This window comes from Phocoena sinus, chromosome 6, assembly GCF_008692025.1.
Source record: "Phocoena sinus isolate mPhoSin1 chromosome 6, mPhoSin1.pri, whole genome shotgun sequence".
Classification (NCBI taxonomy): domain Eukaryota; kingdom Metazoa; phylum Chordata; class Mammalia; order Artiodactyla; family Phocoenidae; genus Phocoena; species Phocoena sinus.
In genome coordinates, this window is record NC_045768.1 from 51,347,404 (window position 1) to 51,371,617 (window position 24,214).

Genomic DNA, 24,214 nt, shown 5'->3' on the forward strand with positions numbered 1-24,214 from the left:
ATGAAACTTCAAAGCTTTTGCACAGCAAAGGAAACCATAAACAAGGCCAAAAGACAACCCTCAGAATGGGAGAAAATATTTGCAAATGAAGCAACTGACAAAGGATTAATCTCCAAAATTTACAAGCAGCTCATGCAGCTCAATAACAAAAAAACAAACAACCCAATCCAAAAATGGGCAGAAGACCTAAATAGACATTTCTCCAAAGAAGATATACAGATGGCCAACAAACACATGAAAGAATGCTCAACATCATTAATCATTAGGGAAATGCAAATCAAAACTACAATGAGATATCATCTCACACCAGTCAGAATGGCCATCATCAAAAAATCTAGAAACAATAAATGCTGGAGAGGATGTGGAGAAAGGGGAACCCTCTTGCACTGTTGGTGGGAATGTAAATTCATACAGCCGCTATGGAGACAGTATGGAGGTGCCCTAAAAAACTAAAAATAGAACTACCATATGACCCAGCAATCCCACTACTGGGCATATACCCTGAGAAAACCATAATTCAAAAAGAGTCATGTACCACAATGTTCATTGCAGTTCTATTTACAATAGCCAGGACATGGCAGCAACCTAAGTGTCCATCAACAGACGAATGGATAAAGAAGATGTGGCACATATACACAATGGAATATTACTCAGCCATAAAAAGAAACGAAATTGAGTTATTTGTAGTGAGGTGGATGGACCTAGAGTCTGTCATATGGAGTGAAGTAAGTCAGAAGGAGAAAAACAAATACCGTATGCTAACACATATATATAGAATCTCAAAACAAAAAACTGGCTCTGAAGAACCTAGGGGTAGGACAGAAATAAAGACGCAGACGTAGAGAATGGACTTGAGGACACAGGGAAGGGGAAGGGTAAGCTGGGAGGAAGTGAGAGAGTGGCATTGACATATATACACTACCAAATGTATAATAGATAGCTAGTGGGAAGCAGCCGCATAGCACAGGGAGATGAGCCGGTGCTTTGTGCCCACCTAGAGGGGTGGGATAGGGAGGGTGGGAGGGAGATGTAAGAGGGAAGGGATATGGGGATATACATGTGCATATGGCTGATTCACTTTGTTATACAGCGGAAACTAACACAACATTGTAAAGCAATTATACTCCAATAAAGATGTTTAAAAAAATAAATAAATGTCCCTGGGGCCAAAGTTTGTCCCTTATGAACCTGCTGAATGCAGTCAGGTAGGCAATTTATCTATTACAGTATGACAAATTACCTGTGTTAAAGCTATCCCCACATGATGTTAGACTTTGCTTAAGTTCCGCTCTGTTTCCGTCCTCATTCCCACATTCCTCTGGTAGCCATGGAAGCCTACAATGAAATGCTCAGGAGCATCTGCCAGGTTCTGAGGGTTTCTGTATACGTCCTCATCCTCTTGGTTCTCTCCTTCCTTCCTACTGGTAAGACCTGGCCACCAGGGTGGGGTCGGGGCAGAGCTGTGGCAGCACCTCACACTGCTGCCCAGGATTTGATTTTTGGCTCGGAACGTCACTATTCTCTATGCATCTCTTCTCATTAGTGGCAGCAACATTTTAAAAAGTATGACTGGGGCTTCCCTGGTGGCGCAGTGGTTGAGAGTCCGCCTGCCGATGCGGGGGACGCGAGTTCGTGCCCCGTCCAGGAAGATACCACATGCCGCGGAGCGGCTGCGCCCGTGAGCCATGGCCGCTGAGCCTGCGCGTCCGGAGCCTGAGCTCCGCAACGGGAGAGGCCACAACAGTGACAGGCCCGTGTACCGCAAAAAAAAAAAGTATGACTGTAAGATCATGTTGTGACTTCTGTTGAAGGAAATTGGTTTTCTTAAGGCAACTGTGAAAGTTATTGTTATAAATAAGCATACTGGCAGGGGCGAGAAGAAAGAGAGCCGGGAACAAAATAATATGTCTGGTCACTTGTTACTTCTGAAAAAACAGAAGTCTCAGGCAACTTTGATACCAGTCATTTTCCCTAAGAAATTTACCCTGGAAACGTCTCTGGCCTCAAATCCTGCTTGTTAAGAATGGCATTATTAAAAATATTCATACATACCACGTGAACTTGATCGCTAATCTCTTACTCCCTCCCCCATCTGGTGATATCTGCTGGGAAACACTACGATTCCATCTGTGTGGTTTTCTGCTTTTTAAGTTGTGTAGGCATGGTTTGTTCCAATGCCCAAACAAAAAGCTTAGTCTCTTTTGGAGGGTTCAATGTCTGCCACAATTTGTGTAATAAAAAGGAGCCATGTCCTTTCCTGGCAGCCCATCACTCTGTTAGCTATGCAAACAGGTTGATTTTGTCTGGGATTCATTCATTAGGCACACATTTTACAGCAACCCTTAGGGATCTGGTACGGGGCTAAGCCCTGGGTATATGAAGATAAAGACAGTATTTGCTCTCCATAAGCCTGAAATATTCTATCACAATGAGCAAAATTATTTTCTTAACCACTTTATGCTGCTGGAGAAGTGAATAGTTAGGAAATTCCCAACAGAGCAAACAAAACAATTCCCTGCTATCCAGAAAGTATGGTATACCAAATTCTGTTCAGACTGACAATGAAGCCCCAAAGGTTGGTTCCACCATTGTATTCACAGCCATGTTTTTTTATATATATATATTTTAAAAAAATTTTTAATTAACTTATTTATTTATTTTTGGCTGTGTTGGCTCGTTTCTGTGCGAGGGCTTTCTCTAGTTGCGGCAAGCAGGGACCACTCTTCATCGCGGTGCACGGGCCTCTCACTATCGTGGCCTCTCCTATTGCGGAGCACAAGCTCCAGACGTGCAGGCTCAGTAGTTGTGGCTCAGGGGCCTAGTTGCTCCGCGGGATCTTCCCAGACCAGGGCTTGAACCCGTGTCCCCTGCATTGGCAGGCAGACTCTCAACCACTGCGCCACCAGGGAAGCCCCACAGCCATGTTTTTACAGACTTTAAGGCCGAAGCCCTAAAGCACCTGTTGTTGCAGATACTAAATCACTTGAAGCCACCTCTTCGGAGGACTTCCCAGACTTAACCCTTTAAAGTAGCTCCATTACACGATTAACTTCCCAGATTAGTTTATGGCCAGTGGGGGGTACTTAAGAATTCAGGCCATGATAAACCTTCAACATGTATTATCTGCTCATAGCTAAGCCCCTTTTACAGTGAAATCATGTTTTGTTTTGTTTTGTTTTTTCTCTAAGTGTAGCCATATCTTTGGCTGTACTCATGGAAGGTTGGTTAGAATCTGTATTGGGTAGCCTGGAATAGATTTTGCACTCGAAAAGATGATAAGGGAGTGAATAGCACACTTCAGCCTGCTGGAAATAATCCAGTGTCTTCTCTCTGTCCTAAGGAACCATGAGATCTTAATAGAGAATCCATGTTGCTTTGTGAGACCTCCCAATGAAGACCATAACAATTCTCCTTCTCCACATGGAACAAAAAATGTTTAGACCCAGCCCAGCTCTCTTCTGCAACGACCCTAGTTCCATGTCTGCTGAGCGTCACTTGGATGTGTGAATAGTTGTGCTGGATTGCTTTGGGGTCTGCATGTTGTGCCAATGAGCTTAATGAATTTGTAACCTCAACATGAACCATGTTCTCTCCAGCATGTATCATCACCTGCTATCAACTAAATAATAAGGCCAAAGCACCCACTGACCAAGACTTGCCAAGTTTCGAAATGTTCCATAATTCCAACAAAAGAATACCAATAATATACCTGGCTTTAGAAAATTTTTTAGGTTAAACCAGGGGTTGGCAATATAGTTTGTCAGCCAAATTTGACCTGCCACCTGTTTTTATAAATCAGGCTTTACTGGAACACAGACATGCCCGTGCACTTCTGTGTTGTCTGTGGCTGCTCTTATGTTACAACTGCAGCACTGAATTGTTATGACAGAGATCGTCTGGCCCACAAGGGCTTAAATATTTACTATCTGGCCCTTTACAGAAAATGTTTGCTGATCCCTGGTAAAAACTATTCCATTATCCACAACATGGAACACTTACCCTTCAACTCTACCCCAGAAAATGAAAAATATAACCGTATGCCTATGGAAATCCCAGTAGAGAGAAACTATGAAGACTATTATAAGGGTATCCCCCAGGCACTTCACCTTCCAGTCATAGGTTCATCTGGACATATATTTGGCCCAAATCAACTTACTTCTGATCACCTACTCATGACAGAAACAGATTTATTAAATCGCATTTTAGTTTTATATCCTCACTTTTATTGCAGGGTCTGCAAGGCACTGTTATAAAATCCATTTTTCGCAGTCACTATAGGAGACTGTATGAAGCTCCACATTAGACATCCCCTCAAGAGCCAAGTTGTTAGGAAAGCCTTTCCTTCCCCGAGGAAATGGTATCTTTTTTTTCTTTCTGACAACAAGAACTTTATAACTAACCATAGTTTCCTTTTTAATATGCCTGCCAGGACACTTAATGCCAAATTTGAGGTTCAGCCCAAGTGGATCCTTATGACTTGCATAATTTAAAATTTTTCTTCTTCTTTTCTTGACTCTCTACTCTTATTTATATTTTCCCTAGTCTTGATTTCTGTTTCTTATTTATATTCTAACAACTTCATTATGTGTGTTTGCTGCCACAAATCCTCTTGAAGAAACAAGACCCAGTACAAATGAATAAAATAAGTTCCCTTTACACTCTTAACCCTAAAGTGTTGGAATCACTGAATTATGCCGTTGGGTCCTTCATTAGCTGATAAGCTCTGGGAGGGAAAACCCTTACGTTCCTTGTTCACCGTTTATTGATACAGCCTAGGACAAGCCTGGTACACAGTAGGCCCTCCATAGACACTTGTTGAATGAATGTCATTACATGTCCAACAGCTGGTGTGAGCATTACTGGAAGGCCTCCTTCCACATGTAACAAGGCCAACTGGAAACACACTCATATTCTTCACTAATGAACTGGGGCTACATATTCACCTTGAAGGGCAATTGTGAAAGATACTATGTCTACTCATCCTTCATTTTTAGGGCAAGGGTCGGTTTTAGCTAAAAACAGTGGAGTTGAACCATGGTAAGTTCCTGTCCCCAGCTGTGTGATCTTGGACAAATCATTAGCTAGCCTATTGACTGCAAATTTTACTGCACACTGAAATCAGCTAGGGGTCTTTAAAAAAATTAGTGGTACCTGGCTCTCACTCCAGACATTGTGATTTAATTTGTATGGGGTGTGACTTGGGCACTGGGATTGTAAAAGCTCTCCAGGTGATTCTAATGTGTAGCCAAATGAGGACAGCACTGTCGTAGCCTTTTTTTTCTAGGTCACCTCCCTCATGTACCAAGTGACTGACTATACCACACGTCAGTCTTCAGGAAGATGCCTTTAAGATCTGAGGTTTCTTGCATATACTACCATCAGACTGGGATCTTAGGAGGCCATAACGCAGGGGCCTAATAAAACATCATGTTGCTGCTGAGTCCTGAAAGCCTCCTCCTAGCGCCTTGTCAGCAGCAGAACCACTAGAAGCATCTCCTCTTGAGCATCTGACATTAATTGTTTCTAGCACAATCTCCTAAGGAATTCCTGAAGCAACAGTGAAGGAATCCACGATACCACCGTAACCATAGCAGCTATAGGAGCGGGAATTTCCAGGATGACACAACAGCCCCAAGCTCAAAGAAGGGATGAAGATGCTCTCCTCCATGAGAAGATAACGTTAAGTATGGGGTGGGGTACACAAAGGGCACTGCACTTCCAGCCCAGGGGAAACCCTTTGAGTGGCCATAGTTGTATGCCTCAGTGACCAGGGTGGGGTTTTGCCCACCTTAGCTCTGTCCCAATGAGAAAGAATTGTTAAAGAACTGCTCCACACAAAAATCCTGCAATCCGCTTCCAGTTATCTCTGTAGCATTTCTTTTCCTCCCCAGATTTGCCCCCTCTTTGGTTTGCCGTTTGCGGAGTTTGGAAACAATATAGGAATAACTAGAGAACTGGGCTAAAATTCTGGCTTGGCTTGTTAGCTGGCGGTCTTGAGTAAGTCATTTAAGCTCTCTAAGCCTTAGTTTCCTAAAAAGCGGATGAAAAATAATACACCCTGGCTTACTGGATTGTTGTGAGCAACAGATCAGAAAATGTATGTGAAAAGTGCTTTGAAAATTATAAATCACTATATAAATAAAGCCTAAATGGCGATGGTTTGTGGTGCGATGCTACATACTTATTTTTAAATTAGGCAGGATTAACATTAATTTTATTTTTAAAACTTTGCCATGTCCTCTGAAATCACTACTAAACACAAAGATCTGTTACCATTTATCTTCTCCATATCTCCCACTGAACTGGCTTCCTGGCAATAAAATTCTCTTTCCTGGATGGTCAATTTACAATCCTAAGGTCTTGAAAGGAGGACCTCAGGGTCATCCAGGCCATCTCCTCCTTTTACTGAAAAGAACAGGGAAGTCAGAAAACCTGCTCAAAGTAACACAACCAGTAAATGGAGGAGCCAGGGTTTCAGCCTATGTCTTCTCGCTGCAGGCTTATAATTTTAGGTTGAACCGTATGAAACCTCTGAGAGCCATACATTGCTTCTCATGTGAAATATTTGAACAATATCTCATATGTTTTGTATGGTCCTGCAAACTGGCACAGAGCCTTTTGTAGAGTAGGTATCTGATAAACGTTTGATAAATGAATCTTGGGTTGTTTTTCTTTTTCTTTATTTTTTTTAAGCCCTTGTGTAAATCAACGCAGGGAAATCTGCAAGTTGCTAAGTACAAGCAGAGCTGCCAGATGTGAGTTTGGAGACTATAGGACATGTTGCAGCCAGGCGGGGAAGGAGGAACTGTACATTACCAACAGTTATTTGGCAGCATCTGACCTAGTTGAATACCGACTCAGGAAGAGTTCCAGGGGAAAACAGCATATGGCCCTGAAATCTGGTACAATGTCGCATATACAGTCAGTTGGCCACCCCAGGCATATGAACCTGGAGACAGGACAGGCTTGGAAGAGAGTGACTCTGTGAGATTAACTCAGATGTTATCTCCCACAGGAAATCCCAACGATTTATCTGGAACGCTTCAAGGTGAAAATATCGCTGTGTAACATCTGAACCATATTTTGTAGAAGAAAGCACACAGCTTATAAAGCAGAAGATTTGGATTGGACAGACATTTCTTGCCACGAAAAAAATCACCTAGAATTACCCCATTTTTCTTTGTTTAAGTCACAGACTTAGCTGTGAGCATGAGTTCACAGTGGCTGAGCTGGGCAGCTGCTAGTGAATACCATGCCCTCATATAAATTACAAGCAATGCCCTCTCTGGGTGGACAAATTACAGGAGAGCATCTTTCCTCTTGGCTGGTCTGGATTTCAGCTTCTTCTCCAGCATTAGGCCCCGTGCCTTTGTGCAGTGCACTGACTACACAGCCATACCCAGCTGCCCTACCCTTGGGAGCAATTCTCATCTAGCCTTTTTTTTTACAACCAACCAGCACTCTTGGGAGCCAACAATTGCAAATAATTATCTGGGGAAATCAAGGTCAAATGGCTTCTTAAGTGCACTTTTACAACACACATCCAGCAAAAACCACATTAGGTGATGAGAAGCGAAGTGGGAAGTGAAGACATAAATTAGTCCTCACCCAGATTCTAACTATCAAGTCTGGAACAATGGAACTAGGTCACACATGTTCCATTTCCCTGGGTCTTTGGCCAAAATGGCCAAAATGGCTGCTGATGCCTGTTCGCTCAACACCAGGCCCGGTTCTGGGATATTTGGGATTCAGACATACTTCACCCAGACAACAGGGGTTGCTTCCTCCCTCAGTTCCTGTGATAGCTTGCAGCTTTTTCCTTTAATATTTATGTTTCCTGGTGATGGTTGCCCTCCGGACTACACACAGACATTAGTAGTTCAGTAGGAAGTAACTGGGATGCCATTCCAGAATGCTTAGATTCTTACCACACATCTTAGCAGGATTCTACTACCAACATTTTAGAAGATAGCCCTAAAGCAATCAATTATGTCAGGAGAAGGTAATTCATTATAACAAAACTCCAACAAATCGGAAGCAGGGGAGTCAGAACTTCCCAACTAACCAAAAACAGTGTCTCCCTCTCTCTGTTTCCAAATCAGCCAACAGGTCATTACAAAGCACTGAAAATATATTTGGTCCTTGGAAGGCAAATAGGCAAAATCACAGGAAAAGTAGCCGTTAGGAAAAAATTTTCTTAATCCATAGTTTTCAAGGTATCCTACTAAGAGGCCCAATTGTCTCTATTTCCCACAACTACAGTGTTGTAGAATGAGCACTAGAGTTGAGAATCATAATCACAGCTATTGGAACACCCCATGGGGAATGTGATTGCCCATAGGAAACCCAGCTCTTTCTCTGGAAAGCTAAACAACTGTCTAAGTACATATGATGGAAGAAAAGCATGTAGTCTGATAAGATAGTTTCGCCAGAGCCAGCTTCCAACCATTCTTCAGGACCCAGCTGAAGTATCATCTCCCCATGGAGAGCTTTCCAGAGCCCTAGTCTAGGTTTGTTCCTTCTCCTATGCACTTCCAAATAAGTGATTTCTCTGTAATATTGTTAAACAAACTCTGTAGTCGTTACAAGATTAATGTCAGTCTGCCTTGCCTGCTGTCCTGTCCTGTGTGCTGTTTTATCCTCAATGCCCAGGAAGCTGACTGCATGTGGTAGGTGTTTGGAAAATAGTCATTAAATGGATGCAGACATGAATGAATCAAACTTCTACTACCTTCACCATGTTGTACTAAGGTGGGAAAGGAAGGTGTATTTATTAAGGGAAATTTTTTTAGACATCACAACTTGCAACGTAAAAACGATTTTTTTAACCCAGGTTTGATCACAGTATACATTTAACGATTACACCTCACTCCCTAAACATTTCTGTCACTCAAGGACTGTTAATAGGTACTAACATTCAGATTTAGCTAAATGCCGTAGGTGGGATAACCAGTCTGACTGAAGTGATTTCTTAAATTCTACTTCTAGATGCCCAAAGCACACTCTAGCAAATGGCATATTATAGGACAAGGATTGTTAATATGACAGTCTCTCACTTGGTTCATTGATTGGAATGTAATAAAAGTTGAAGCTTGAAGTTAAAGGATGACCAGTTAACTCTGAGTAGAGAGCCCCTCTGGGGCCCCAGATTTTCCAGCTGAGACTGTTCAGTTGCCTTCATGTGAGGCCACCAGGGACGAGGCCTCAGTAAACTTCTCTATATCTGTTGACCAGGAGTTGGCAACACCACAGTATATACTGAAGCACCACATGTCAGACTGAAATGTGATTTCAAGATTGCCAATTCACTTTCTTTATTATTTCTAAATACCAAAATTAAGAAGTACAGACACCTTCTTGTATATTAAAATAACAACACTAAAAGCAAACTGACTTCAGAATCAGTCTTCAAAGTGTGCTTTGTCTCTGAACTAATTTCAAGTGGTTCTTTTTTCCAGGTTAAGGACAACATCAAAACTGTTTCCACACAGCCTGCATAACTTGAAGAGGTATTAATAAGCTCAAAGTTAGTCTGACATAATCAAATTGGATTTGGTTTTCCACATCAGCTAACTGGTATGCATTTATTTACATCAGTTTTTTTTTTTTTTAAATATCAGCTGAACTTTTACTTGCAAATGACTTCAGCACTCATAGAATTTAATGAGTTTTGATCTTTTAAATAGAAATAAAGGAGTTGGATGAGACATAAAGAGAGACTTGTTTGGTTAAATATTGCTCCCGAAGTATCAAGGTTTCTCATTTCAAAGCTAATCTTCAAAATACAGGTCATAGTTCTGGACTGATGCTCACCCTGGTGGCAATATGCCATCACTCAGTGCTGGTACCATTTGTGAAGTTGTCTTTCTTTCACAGCACCGGCATTGGTGCATCCGTTCTCCCAAAGCCGGAGAGTCTCATAGTCAGGGCTAGAAGGATGAGATGGGGAGGAAAACACTAACAGATAATCTGGGTATTGATAATGTTCCCGGGGAAAGTGACAGCTGAGGGAAGAGAGAGCATGCCAAGCACCATGGAAAATCTTGATATTTGCACAATGAATCCATCTTTGAGGAAAGACTGGGCCACCCTTCATGCCTTAAGGGGCCGTCTAACCTTTCCTCATCTCTCCCATCTATTTATAAGGCATAAATCAAGAACCTCTTAAATTAGTCAGCAGTTTGATCCAACTGCTCCCCTACTCTCACAGTAGCTACTGGCTATTTTTCCCACTCGTATTTGAAGAAACCATCATCATTCATTCATGTGACTAGATTTTACCAGAAAATAACAAGTGACACATCCTCATGGGACCACAGAAAGACGAGCTGCAACTGTTGAACCACGCCTCTCAATTGCTATTTCTAAATCAGAGCCTCTCTTGGGTTCTGTTTAATGGAAGACACACATCAACTTTTCTCCTGGCACCCAAGGTCACAAAAATATCAGACACTTGGAGGCAGCCATAGTAAATTCCATGAGACCCGACAGGCCACAGTGAGGCCAGTGAGGTCCCTGGGAATTCACATCAGGGGATGAGTACTTCAGGGGCTTCCTTCTTGCTCTTTGAATGACCTCCACAGGATCTCACAGGCAGAATAGATTTTTTTTTTTTTTTTTTTTTTTTTTTTTTTGAGGTACGCGGGCCTCTCACTGCTGTGGCCTCTCCCGTTGCGGAGCACAGGGTCCGGACACGCAGGCCCAGCGGCCATGGCTCACGGGCCCAGCTGCTCCGCGGCATGTGGGATCCTCCCAGACCGGGGCACGAACCCGCGTGCCCTGCATCGGCAGGTGGACTCCCAACCACTGCGCCACCAGGGAAGCCCGGCAGGATAGATTTTGCTGAACATTTCCATAGGAGTGGAGTAGATGGTGGGTGCGGGTGGGAGGGATGGCTTATCACCACAACAGGATTTTCATTTCATTTTGGATGGAGAAGCATTTCTTCTTTATCTCTAGAGATACATGTAAAACAGCTTTTTTTTTTCCCACGGTCTGTTTCCTGACTCTGACCTCAAATCAAGGACAAAGAGGGGACAGAGCTGCCTTAAAAAACCTTTTACTTTCTGAAGCAAAATGTATGTGTGATGGAGGGTGGGGGGCCATGGGGGGAGGTAGAGAAATGTGAGTTAGAATCAATTCACAGATAGCTCAGAAACTGACCGGGCCTTCCCGTATCTTCGCGTGACACCCTGCAAACTTGTTGTTGTATATGCTCTTCCCCACTGCTTTGCTTATCATTTATGGTTCATTAAATGCCAAAATCTTTCTTTCCCAAGGATGCTCTTTTAGCATAACTTATTTTAGTTAACCAGTTATTAATGTTTATTAGGTACTAGGACTTTATATCTATTATCTGATTGAATTCTCCCAATGGCCGTATGAGTTAGCCACAATTACTATTCCTATTTCCACAGACAGGAGAGAAAGGCACAGGGAGGTTGAGTAACTTGCCTAAGATCACCCAGCCAGGAGGTGGCAGAGCCGAAGCTCAAATCCAAGACAATCTGACTTTAAGCCTATACACTTAAATGCCACTCACGCCCTTTCCTCAGACCGACATGCAGTCAAGTTAAGGCTTCTGATAAGGGGGAAGGAACTGATATTTCTTGAGCATCAAATGAGTACTAGCTACTGTGCCTGGGGGCTTTATAAGTCTTTCTCCTAAAACCTTCTCCATAACCCTATATGGTAATTATCAGCATGTCCTCCCCCTCCCCTTCACTGTGTTGAGTAACATGCCCCAAGCCACAAATCTAGGCAGTGACAAAGTCAGCCTTCAAGCCTATGTCTGTCTGACTCCAACATGACAGAACACTGGAGAAACCATAGCAATCGGCCTCCGACAGCAAACAGAGGTGTTACATTATTATGTTTCCTTTCAGTTTTGCTAGGTGAAGCACACTTCTGTTTCTCCTTGTGGAGGTTAAGTCTCCTTGTATCTTAATTTTGAAATAACCCATAATATAGTAGACTATTTTTAAGTTACAGTATTCTATAATTGAAAAAACATAATAACAAGGGTTGGTGGATGTGTGCAGAAATTGGAACCCTCATACACTGCCAGTAGGAGTGTAAAATAGTACAATTGTGTTTGGAGACTATCTGGCAGCTTCTTTAAAGGTTAAACAGAGAGTTAACCATTTGATCCAGTAATTCCACTCCTAGGTATGTACCCAAGAGAATTGAAAACCTACGTCTACACAAAAACTTACATGAATATTCACAGCAGCATTATTCATAATAGTAAAAAAGTAGAAACATCTCACATGTCCATCAACTGAGTGGATAAACAAAATGTAGTTCATCTACACAGTGGAATTCTTATTCGGCAATAAAAATGAATGAAGTAGTGATATATGGTATAGCACAGACAGACCCTGAAGACATTGTGCTAGGTGAGAGCAGCCAGTCACAAAGGACCACATATTATATGATTCCACTTACGTGAAATGTCCAGAATAGGAAGATCTATAGAGACGGAAAGTAGATCATTGGTTCCCAGGGGTTAGAAGGGAGATGATAGCTAAAGAGTAGATGGTTTATTTTGGGGGAGGTTGATTTAAAAATGTGCTAAAATTGATTGTGGTAACAATTGCACAACTTTCTCTATGTACTACAAACCACTGAATGGTACACTTTAAATAGGTGAACGGTATGTTATGTGAATTATATCTCAATAGAGCAGTTATATATTTATATTAAAAAACTGCACCATGAAAAAAACCAATACTATGCATTTGATAGGCTCTCAAGAAATACCTACTGAATGAATGCACTTTATGACTATTTAAAAATAATACTAGTTTATTTAAATTCAAATATGTCTTTTAGGAATGGATAGTTTATTTTGCAACAACGTTGCATAAACTATGCCCCAGACTCAACTGTCCCCTGAGGTGAATGCTGATAATACTGACATCCCACGAGTGCTGAAACATGGTCCTCAGTGGTGAAAGATTAGCAATGGCCACACCTGTGGAGGAATTTCCCCTCTGTTCCAACAGGAACAACTGTGGTGAAAGAACCATCTGTGGCTTGCTGACAATAGGGATGCCGCTGAGTGTTAACTGATCTCCCAAAACCCTCACTGAGCCAAACCCAGACCAGCAAGAATCTCTAGTGTGACTCAGGGCCACCAGCTAATGAAGGTATCGCTTGGGTCCTGGAATCCAGGAGGATGAACAACTACCCTTCCTTTGTTACTTGAGAAACTCCCAAGAGCAGGTCCTGGTAGCACTTATCTATTTATGGTCACCTTTGAGGACAGATGAAGGAGTATGGGGAAAACGTCAATAAATGCCGGAGTAAAAATAGAAACCAATATTCAGGGTTGAAGGGGAGGAACACAGAATGAATCGAAGTCCAAACTTGAGATCCAGTTGAGGACTTAGCCTGGTGTGAATGATTAAAGAAAAGCCAAGAAAAAAAAAGCACCCAAATGCTGAGTGCATTGAAGAAGAAACAAGGTAGAGCATTAGTAGATTTAACAGCAAAACAAATGAGCTCAACAAAGAAGGTCTGCATGAGTTGATATGGTCCAGAACCTACCAATGACTAGACATTCCCTTCAAGGAATAGTTTTCAAGCCTTCCTCATCAGGGAACAAAAAACCTCTCAGGGATACTTTAGAAAGCATGTATTTTACGACTCTTAAATTCTACAGTAACAACAACAAAATAAGTCTTGGATTAGGGAAGTTTGTTCTGAGGACCCTGTGTGAAACAGAAGTGAAAATATGGTACCAAACTGGAATAGATTATCTGAGACATGGAGGCTCAAAGATGCACATGTGCTATGTGCTGGCTTCATATCTCCAGGGATTCACTGGTATTATTTTGGAGAGAATTCAATCCATTCTACAAGAAAGCATCCTTGTGCAAAACAAATCACAACTACAAAGTCTTGCGTAAAGGTTAGGAGTTTTTATGTATGCTATTTCGTTCTATTTCTTAAACAACTCTGTGAGATAGATGTTTCACAGATGAGGAAGAAACTGTGGCTCAAAGAAATCCAACAACCTTCCCAACTAATAAGTGGCAGGGATAGGATTCAATTCTGGGTCTTCGAACTTCTTAAACACTATTTTCTCCACTACCCTACACCTTTCCAAAGTAAGACTGTAATGAATTTGTCCAGCCATGGAAGGCCTTCAAGAATGAAAGACTGACATTTTGATAGAGATGAAAGATCACTACAAAACTAAGCAGACCAGAGGGAGAATATAGCAAGAGTAACAGGAGGGTAATGGGCTTTGGAACATCGGCAAGTCAGGGGACCCTAGGGCAAAGACTATGTATGAAACACTAGTCAAAATAAAAATAGCAATATCTACCGTTACCTCGAGTCCCCTAAAGCCTACAGCTTCTGATTTATTTTGTTGTCTGTACTTGGTGAAGCACGTGTAAGAAGATAAGAATTTGGGGATTTTAGAATGGAACTTCTCTTAACATTACTCGGTGTCTTATTTAGACTATAAATGTTAAAATGTGCTCCCAGAGTGGCCAACATTGCCACAGGCAATAAATAAACAAAATCGAGAAGAAAAATAATGGTAATAGCTTTCAACATCTCTCATACAATTCACAGAGATGAGATCATAATAAAAGTTGTGGTTGATTTTGCCACTTACCTTTCATTTAATATAATTCTCCACCACAAATCTTACTTTGGGGTTTGTGGGGCAAAATTTCCAATTGTTTCTTCCCCTACCAGGAGTAACAAACCCATCTGGCTAAGCTCCTATCATTGACATAAGGTAATGACATAAGGTAATAAAAGGTGAAACATCCCTGTACCTGGGGGTCCCAAAGAAAGGGATCCCTTGCTCTTGGAAACTTTTCTGAATCTGTCACCAGTCATGGCCACTATATAGAGGGACTGCAGGCTGCAAACATTTCAGAAAGAAATGTTGGGTCTAAATCTGTTTGTGGTGTTGGCCCATCAGTTACCAAGTGGAGAGAATACTGGACAGAGAGCCAGGGCCCTGTATTCTAATCCACTCCCTGCCATTAAGGAGGTAGGTAACCTTCGCCGACGGCTTTCCTCTCTCCTGGCCACAGGGCTCTCGTCTGTAAAATGAAGGGCTCGGAGCAGATCACCGCTGAAGATCTCTCCAGTTGCAGGATATTTTGCATCCCCACCGCACACCACCCCTCCTCTGCTTGATAACCTGTTCTGGCGATTTCATAGCAAGTACCTGTTTCTTGGTCACAGTGCCATCCACGGGGTCCACGTACTCAAAGCTGTCTGTCTTCGCCACACTGTAGACGTGGCTCCCCACAGCAAACTGCTGGCCGATGAAGGACTTGTCTGTGACCAAGGCCTCCAGGTCCCTCATGATGTAATAGGTCGTCTTGGGCTCTAACCCCTCGTAATCAAACCTGGTGAGGGAGGAGCAGGACACGGGATAAACACAAATCTTATCAGAGAACCAGCAGCTGGGTGGGCCTCTCAAGGTCCTTTAATCATTGGTTTTGTTTAAAGAAGAACAGCACAGAGAAGCATCTGCAGCTGGTCCCCCCTCTTCCCCCTGCCAGCCCTCCACTCATTCCCCACACAGCAGCCAGCATCATCTTGTAAACATCAAATCGTGCCAACCCTTTCCTTTAAATCCCTCCAAAAATGCCTGTCATGTTGACAGCAAGAGTCAAAACCCTAACCACAGCCTACAAGGCACCGTGGGATCTGACCTGCCCACGTTCTTGATTTGACTCTGTCCCACTCTCGCTCTGGTTCGCTATGCTCCAGCCACATGGGCCCCCTCTCCAGTCCTCAGAGACACTTTGCCCTTTCCCTTCGTTGGGCCTTTGCTCTTGCTATCTGTTTCCTTTCCCTGGTACAATCTTCCCCAGGCTACTCAAATAGCTGACACTTTCCCTTCCTTCAGCTTCCAAATTTAGTGTTACCTCTAGAAAGTGACCTCCTCTGACCAGTCATCTAAGGTAGCTTCCCTCTATCTCTCCCCCGCCTCTCATCATCCTTTATTTCTTCTTTTGGTAGTTACCCCAATCTGTATTTACTTTGTTTATATATTTGTTTCCTTATTTCTTGTCTTTGCCCCTGAGTACTGTAAGCTCCAGGAGGGTAGAGATCTTACCTGTTTTGTTCTCTGTTGCTTCTGACAAGTAATGTTTTTTGTAAGTGATGGAATGAAAGATGGGAGGATGTGAAGGAAGAAAGGAAGGAGAGAGAGGAATCAAGGCAGGGGAAGAGAGAAGGAGGAAGGGAATTCAAAGTACCATAAAACTCTCTTGGAAACTTGGAAGAAATATCACAATTGTTCCATTAAAAAGAAGGTCCCCCTAGCCAAGAACATCAAATATAACAATGGGGCTGGAAGGTGATTAGGGAAAAAAAAAAGACTAAAAATAACCCTTATCTCATTTGTTGTTGTGGAGTTTAAATATGATAATGCATACCAAGTAGTTGGCACAATGCCCGACACCAGTGCTTAAAACTATTAATTACTTTTTTTCTTAGTCACTGCCATAAGGAAGGGTCTTTCCCATTGTCAGATGGTTTTGACCAAGTCCTTATGGCACACCCACGGGGCTCTGTTTAAGAAGGAAGCCCTAGGTGGGGCAGCTGTGCTCACACAGCTGTGGTGGGATCTCACATTGGGCTCTCTGTAAACAGGAAAGAAGGTGAGTTCTCAGAGTGAACTACAGAAGGAAGATCTGAATAGTTGTTACTACTTTTTTCCACCCAAAACCTTTTGTGACTTCAGCAGACAACAGGGTATTGGCCAAAAGGAATGATACAATGGCTAACAATGGTTCCCCTGCACCTGCATCCCCCCTCTCTTCTGTTCTCTCTTACACAAGGTGTGTGTTCTAATCCTAGATTCTCTTTAAAGATTACTTTTTGGGAAGGTAAAACCTAGCGAAGCAGAGAGGGGCAGGAGGTTGGGATAAGAGGGTGTAGCAGGAGACAGAGAGGCACTGAAAGAGATTCAGAAGTTGAGAAAATACACTAATGTGACAGGTCACATCCAGTCTATGGCTGAGGTCATCAGACCAGCTGCTCATCTTCATGCACATGCAGCTTCTAGCACTACCTTCCCCTCACTACCCCAAAAAACCCCCTCTGACCATCACCACCACCAACACACTTTCGAGGAGAGAAATTTCAAAATGGAGAATTCCTTCTGGGGTCCACTCATACAAGGAAAATCATCTGGGTTCTCAGATACAACTTCAGGCTCAGTATTAGTTAAGCCAAAATTGTTTAATTATCTCCTCCCCACCAAGAAAGCAGTCAGGCTAGAAATCATTTTCTTTCACAAGCACTTTTAACCTATCTTTCCCAGAGGCTGAAGGAAATGTTTACTTTCATTCTACCTATTCCCATGCCTTTTTCTTTATCTCTGTGATCTCCTTGTACAGAAATCTGAAACATAATTCAAAGTCCTACAAGAATTTATACCTCCACTGCATTATATTCTCTAATATGGTATTTGTTATGAAAAAAGTAATTGTCATGTAACCTCTTGGCCACAAAAAAATGAACTATATTACAAATACACTTATCATAATACCATGTCTTCAAAATGCTAGCAGAAAGCTAGATAATCATTCCACAAATTACAAGGAGCACATCCCTGACTCAAAGCGATCTCACTAAGCCAGAGGTTGGCAGTCATAATATATTTTATCAGGTTGGATTTTTTGGAGCAGCTTCAGGCAATAAAACGATTCGCTGTGCCAACCGGTCCCTTTGGTATGCCAAAAAAGCCCACAGGAATCAGGATTTTTGGCACTTGTTAGAAATACTAGTGAATAAAACAAGTTCCCACCTGCCTTGAGAGTCCTTATTTTATAACACAATGAATAATTTGAGGTGATTTCCCGCCTGTCACATCCTCAGCCTTCTTAACTAAACAGGAACCAAGAATATGATGGCGCTGTCTACATTTCCCACAGTACTGCAGTCTCTTTGATTTTACTGCAAACTATCACAGGCTTCCTTATTCTCTTATATTTATCTAAGTAAATGACCTCTTAAGAGAAGAAACAATCACCTTATAAGGGAAGTCTACAGCTTTCTTTCTGTCCCTTAAGCTCTTGAAACGCAACCAAACATCCAAAGTAGTTAACTATTCATAAGCAAAGCCGATGAGGCACCGTCTCTGTTTTTAATACACAGAGAGCCGCTGAGACTACCCAAGGATTCCCTGCCCTAACCCCACATTCTCCACAGTTAACATCCTTTCCGACCACTGCTCCCCCTAAACCATGGCTTGGTACTAGCATATCTAGCAGGCAGCCACACAGCCAGAAGACTCTGCCCCCATCGCTTGCTTCAACAACAGGAAAGTGGTAGAAACCCCCAACCCTAAGCTCTTTGCCACTGACCTTTCCCCTCCCTCCTTCCCAGGGTAATATTTCTTTTTACTGTAACTCCTTTCATGCGGACAAAACTTTAGCAAAATCTGGGGCTCCTGAGCCATGTGGTCCCTTCAGAGGATGCCAGCTCAGGCATCTTGGTCACAGTTTGGACCATTAGTGGGAACTTCTGTCTTTCCCTCCCTTTCCTTGATAATTATGGGTGGAGAGCCAACAAGGAAAGCCCCCAGTATGACTGTACAACTTTCATGGCCACCAAAGGACCTTTCAAGGTTCTGTAGTTCAGATTCCCTGTGGGGATGGCTGCCCACCGTACAGGCAGGATGAAAAGATGACAGAGGGGTGTCACCAGGGGAGGGGTACTCCTTGACACCACTGTTACCACCTCTCAGGGTTATCTGGCTCTAGCGTCTGTGCTCCTCAGATCTTCCTGAAAGATGCCTCCCTCCTAAGGTTCTAGCCCACTTTTTTTAAAAAAAACCTTCTCTAAGAGCAGTTTCCCAGGGTCCATACAGAGACCCTTGCCCTTCTCACCTGCAGTAGTAGTGGCGGCCAAATTTGGCCCAGTGATCTCGGACAATTTCCTCCACACTCTGCTTCCGGGCAGCGATAATGGAGAGCCAGACCAAGACAGCCCAGAGGCCATCTTTCTCCCGGAGGTGATCAGAGCCTATGGGAGAAAGGAACAGTCTGCTGAAGATTTGTTCACGGGGGAAAAGTTAAAGCTAAATGAACTATGAAGACCAGTTAGCACTTGAGTGTTACATTGAAATGGTAGGATATATTTATCTATTGTGTGAAAAACATGTCCCACAGGACTTCCCTGGTGGCGCAGTGGTTGGGAGTCCGCCTGCCGATGCAAGGGATGCAGGTTCGTGTCCCGGTCCGGGAGGATCCCACATGCCGCGGAGCGGGTGGGCCCGTGAGCCATGGCCGCTGAGCCTGTGCGTCTGGAGCCTGTGCTCCACAACGGGGGAGGCCACAACAGTGAGAGGCCCACGTACCGCAAAAAAAAACAACAAACCATGTCCCATAATAAACTTGCATTTCTAAAAGTATGCAACCGAAATTCAAATAACATAAAACAATATCAAAAAGTAAAATAAAATCCTGGAAGTTGTTGAAAGGATCCAAGAGCCAAGCTGACATCACATTTGACTAATGGTATCGTTCATTCAGTAAATATTCGGTGATCTTTACAGTACACCAAGCATTGGTCTAGGTACTAGGGATACGGCAGTGAACAGGATAGCTCTTTATTCAACAAGTTTGAATTCAAGTAGGCGGGGAGTCAACAGAAGAGTAGATGAAAGAACAACATGCGTCAAATAAGGACAAGAGCTATGAAAAAAATTAAACTGGGTGATAACGTCACAGAGCACGATATCAGCAAAGACTTCCTTACTAGGGCAGTGCAGCTTACCTAGAGTAGGGTTGAATGGTACTCCCTGACCCCACTCTACCCGCCGAAGATATGGCCACCCAGAACCTGTGAATGTGACCTTATCTGGGGAAATAGTCCTGCAGATATAATTAAGTTAAGGATGTTGGGGTGAGATCAGCCTGGATTATCCAGGTGGGTCCAGAATCCAATGACAAGTATTCTGAGAAGAGAAGACACAGAGAGGAGAAATCCAAAGGAGCAGGTTATGTGAAGACAGAAGTGGAGATGAGAATTACGCTGCCACAAGCCAAGGAAGGCAGGGAGACACCAGAAATTGAAAGAGGCAAGGAAAGAGTCTCCCCTAAAGACTTCAGAGGAAGCATGGCTCTGCCAACACCCTGATTTTAGACTTCTGGCCTCCACAACTAGAAGAAAATTAATTTCTGCTGTTTTAAGCCACCCAGTTCTTGGTAATTTGTTATGGCAGCATTAGGAAACGAATACAGGTAGTCAGGGTCAGCCCCACTGAAGTGATGATATGTGAGCTGATACCTGAGAAGAAGGAGTCAGCCATGCAGAGATCTGGGGACAAAGCACAAAGTCCCTGAGGCAGGAAGGAACTGGGAAGCTTATTCCTCTAGCTATTTACATAGAAAGAGAGGCAGCTCATATTGTGGCACTCACACGATAAAGTGTGCAGGCTAAACAGGTAGCTTCCTGTGCAAAAAGAACCCAGAGGAATATGTTGGAGGCTCATTTAAGCATCTGTCTATTGGCCAATTGTAAGCTCTGTCCTGAATACAAAGGAATGTGTTGTAGTGTAAGAAAAGTGATATAATGGAAAAAGCATGGGGAAGGCTTTGGAATTAGGGTTTAAAACTAAACTCTTCTACTACCCCGGAATGTGAGAAGTTATCGCAAAGTTGTTAACCTTTCTGAGTCTCAGCTTCTCATCTGTAAAATGGGGACACCATCACCCATCTTGTTGGGTTGTCATATGAATTTAATCACACTCAGTGGGTAGGCTCTGGAGTCAGATTGCTCACATTCAAATTCTGGCTCAGCCACTGACCTTTGTGTGACTTGCTGTCCTCATCTGTAACATAGGGAAATAATAGCCCCTCCCTCATGGGTTACTATCATGATGAAGTAACTAAATATGCCCAGGTATCAATGACTGGGATGTCACAAGCGGTTGTCTTGTTGTCGATCTTATTGGTAATTCACATAAAGTACCAACCTGGTGCTGATTCCTCAAAACGTGCTTTGAGACAAATTGTTCTCAGTCATTCATTTAATTTTATCCTCTGACTCTAGCTACAGCAATGTCTTAAGACCAGGAGACTGGGACCAGGGGTTGGATCATTTCTTCTTGCAATAGAGCAGTAAGAATGGACAACAGTACTTGGGTTTCAGGGCTATGAAACATAGAAACTCAGAAAGGAAGACCCAATGACACAGAACTGTTTAAACTTTGAAAATGGACTGAAACAATACCTTAGTTAAGTTAGGCAGCTTTGAGAACTTCTCACCAAAGCTATGGACTATTTATACTTCTTGGTACATTTGCAGTGTTAAATGTTAAATGTTTTTCCTCAAAAAGAAAAACATACAACCTTGAGAGGACAGTGAAGATACTTAAAAGGAGAAATGATCAAGTCTTTGACTCCTCCATACACTGGTCAATGGTCTGCTGATGACACTTTTAGATGTCTGGTTGTGAGAACCAGACATCTTCTAGTTAGACATCTTCTAGCCTGAGAAGACCCTGGGCTTTTCATCATCACAGCATGTAGTGACTCTAGTCCCATCCAAGGCACTCTGCACACTGCTACAAAAATGGAAGAAATTTGGAAGATGCTGGGTTAGCTCCATGGCCTAAGTGCAAAAAAAGAAGTCTAGGAAGCCCTGCCCAGTGGGATAATTTCAAAATCCTTTGTCCTTTTACAGCTGAAAAAAAATCACTTTTATTGACTGTCTAGAGAGAAATACCTTTTTGTTTTAAAACATGGGCTTTGCATACCTTGAATCTCCAGCTGGATTACATTACCTAGAGATAGACCCATTAGATGATAAGTCTGACATCTGATAAGATGTCATAACTTAGGGGAGAGAGACATAAAGTTATTTTAGCAGAATCAAAAAAAAAAAAAAAAAAAGCCCACACAAACCCACCTCAACCCTTTGTCGCCAGCCACATAGTAAATTGTGAACTGGCTTGGATATTCTCACCTACAAGTTAAACATTGCCCAGATTCATAAGGGGCCAATGATCAAGAAAAATTAACTGTGCTCTTTACAGCTGTTTGAGGTGGGGGATAGAGACACTGAGGACTTGCAATTACACACACATGATTCCACTGAACTCTCATAATGTGCTTTAGAGGGGGTTTTGGGGAAACAACTTTCCTTTTAATAACTCTAAGGCAAGTGAACTATAATGCCGTATCCGTGACAGATAAATTCAACAGGAAGTGCAGAAAATACAAAGGCATCAAATGGTTTCCTAAAACCCCACTATAAACAGAGTGAAAATGGATGCGAGAAATGCTGACACTATATATGACAGGACTAATAGACTTTATATTAAATGCTTTTATAAGTTAATCAGAAAAAGAGGAACCCCAATAGATAACTGGGTGGATAGGCACAAATGAGCAATTTTCAAGAGAAAAACATTAACAGTCAAAAACATTTGAAAAAATGTTCAATCTCACCTCAGTCAAAGAAAAGTCCATAAAATGGAATCCCATCTGGGAACTTTCAAATTAGCAAGCGTTCATTAGGGGCAGGGGAACACCTAGTACTAGCAAAGTACCAGTGTAAATGTGTACAGTTTGGTGGAATAATTTGGCAATGATAATCAACAGCCTTAAAATAGCAACCAGCTTTGGACCCAGCTATTCTATTTCTTAAATTTTAGTCAAAGGGACATTCACTAAAGCAGCTTAAAGGAGAGAGAAAGTTGAAGAAATAATAAAAAGGAAAAAAAATTGTTTCTAAAAGAAGAGGGAAAGTTGAAAAACGAATACTAATTGTTAAAGAATAGGAAATGGTAGAAAATCCATACAAAAACTTGTGTAGATAGATAAAATATTGAATAAGAATCTTTGGTAGCACATGGAATGATGTTCATCCAATTTTAATACAAGTTAAAAAATCAGGTTACCAAAAAAGAGTATTCAGTATTTTTTTGGTAGAAGAACACATTTAGATACGTATTTATGTGTGTGCACAGGTTATCAACAGGATACACGCCCAGCTGTTAACAGTGTTATCTCTGAAGCAGTAGAACTGTGAATGTTTTGCTTCTTTTTCCTTTGCAGTATTTCCACAATAAATGTATATTATTTTCATTATAAGAAAAAAATTAAAATTTTAAAGTGGTCAACGGTGTGTACAAATTCACATTTGAAAACATGAAATCCCATCTACCAAGGGTTAGCTGGGATATTAAAGGGATCAACACGGCTGATGAACAAGTGATGAATTTTGAACCTATGGCTCATCCCATTTCTTAGATTGAGTAATAGCTATTTAGAGAATAGAGACTGGATCTGACTCCCTCGTGGGGCTCACAGGTTTGGGGATTAGGTTCAGGATGTACTGTAAGGCTTTAGGACTTGACAGAAAATGAGAACAGGGAAGGCAGTGCACTGCTGAGCTGTCAACATTAGCCTTGGGGGAAGCTGGGCTTAGGGGATGTGTTTTGTTCACCTCACAGGGAGACTCCACTAGCAAGGACAAAGCTTCAGATTCATCCCAATAGCCCCTAGGGCATTTCTACTATTGCTGACAGCCCACGAAGAGGGGCTCACTCAGCCTGTGTTTCACTCCCTATCTTCCCAGGCAAAATCTCTACACTCTGTGAACAGTTAAACAGTTGTTTGGGGGAAAACAAATAAAATAGCTCTTTTACTTCATATATTCACAGCTGCTCCATCTTTAGAACATGAGATTCCAGAAAAAAATTCTTCGGCACTAATATTTATACATGCATACTATTGCCTGTACAATTTTTAATAGATTTTATTTTTTAGAGCAGTTTTAGCTTCCTAGCAAAATTGAATGAAAAGAACGGAGAGTTCCATAAGAGTCTCTGTCTTCACACAAACACAATCTCCCCACCATCAATATCCTGCACCAGAGTGGGCTGTTTGTTACAAATGATGAACCTACACTGACACATCATCACCCAAAGTCCATAGTTCAGGTGAGGGTTCACTGATGGTGTTGTACATTCTATGGGTTTTGACAAACATATACCCACCATTACAGTATCATACAGAACAGTTTCACTGCCCTAAAGTTCCTGTGTTCTGACTATTCATCCTTCCCTCCCTCGTAGCCCCTGGCAACCACTAATCCTTTTATTATCTTTATTGTTTTGCCTTTTCCAGATTATCAAATCATTGGACTTTTTAGTTTGGCTTCTTTCACTTAGTAATATGCATTTAAGGTTCCTCCATGTCTTTTCATGTCT

General features: G+C 42.2%; 1 protein-coding gene across 1 annotated transcript in view; it reads right to left on the reverse strand.

Moving 5' to 3' along the window:
• The window catches only part of PGM5 (phosphoglucomutase 5), a 198,962-nt gene that overhangs the window by 37,177 nt on the left and 137,571 nt on the right, over positions 1-24,214 (reverse strand). Inside the window, exons 8-9 of the mRNA XM_032635313.1 lie at positions 18,882-19,017; positions 15,200-15,383 (exon numbers count right to left, since the gene is read on the reverse strand). Coding sequence (XP_032491204.1) covers positions 15,200-15,383; positions 18,882-19,017 — 320 coding nt within the window. The remainder of the gene's footprint in view (positions 1-15,199; positions 15,384-18,881; positions 19,018-24,214) is intronic.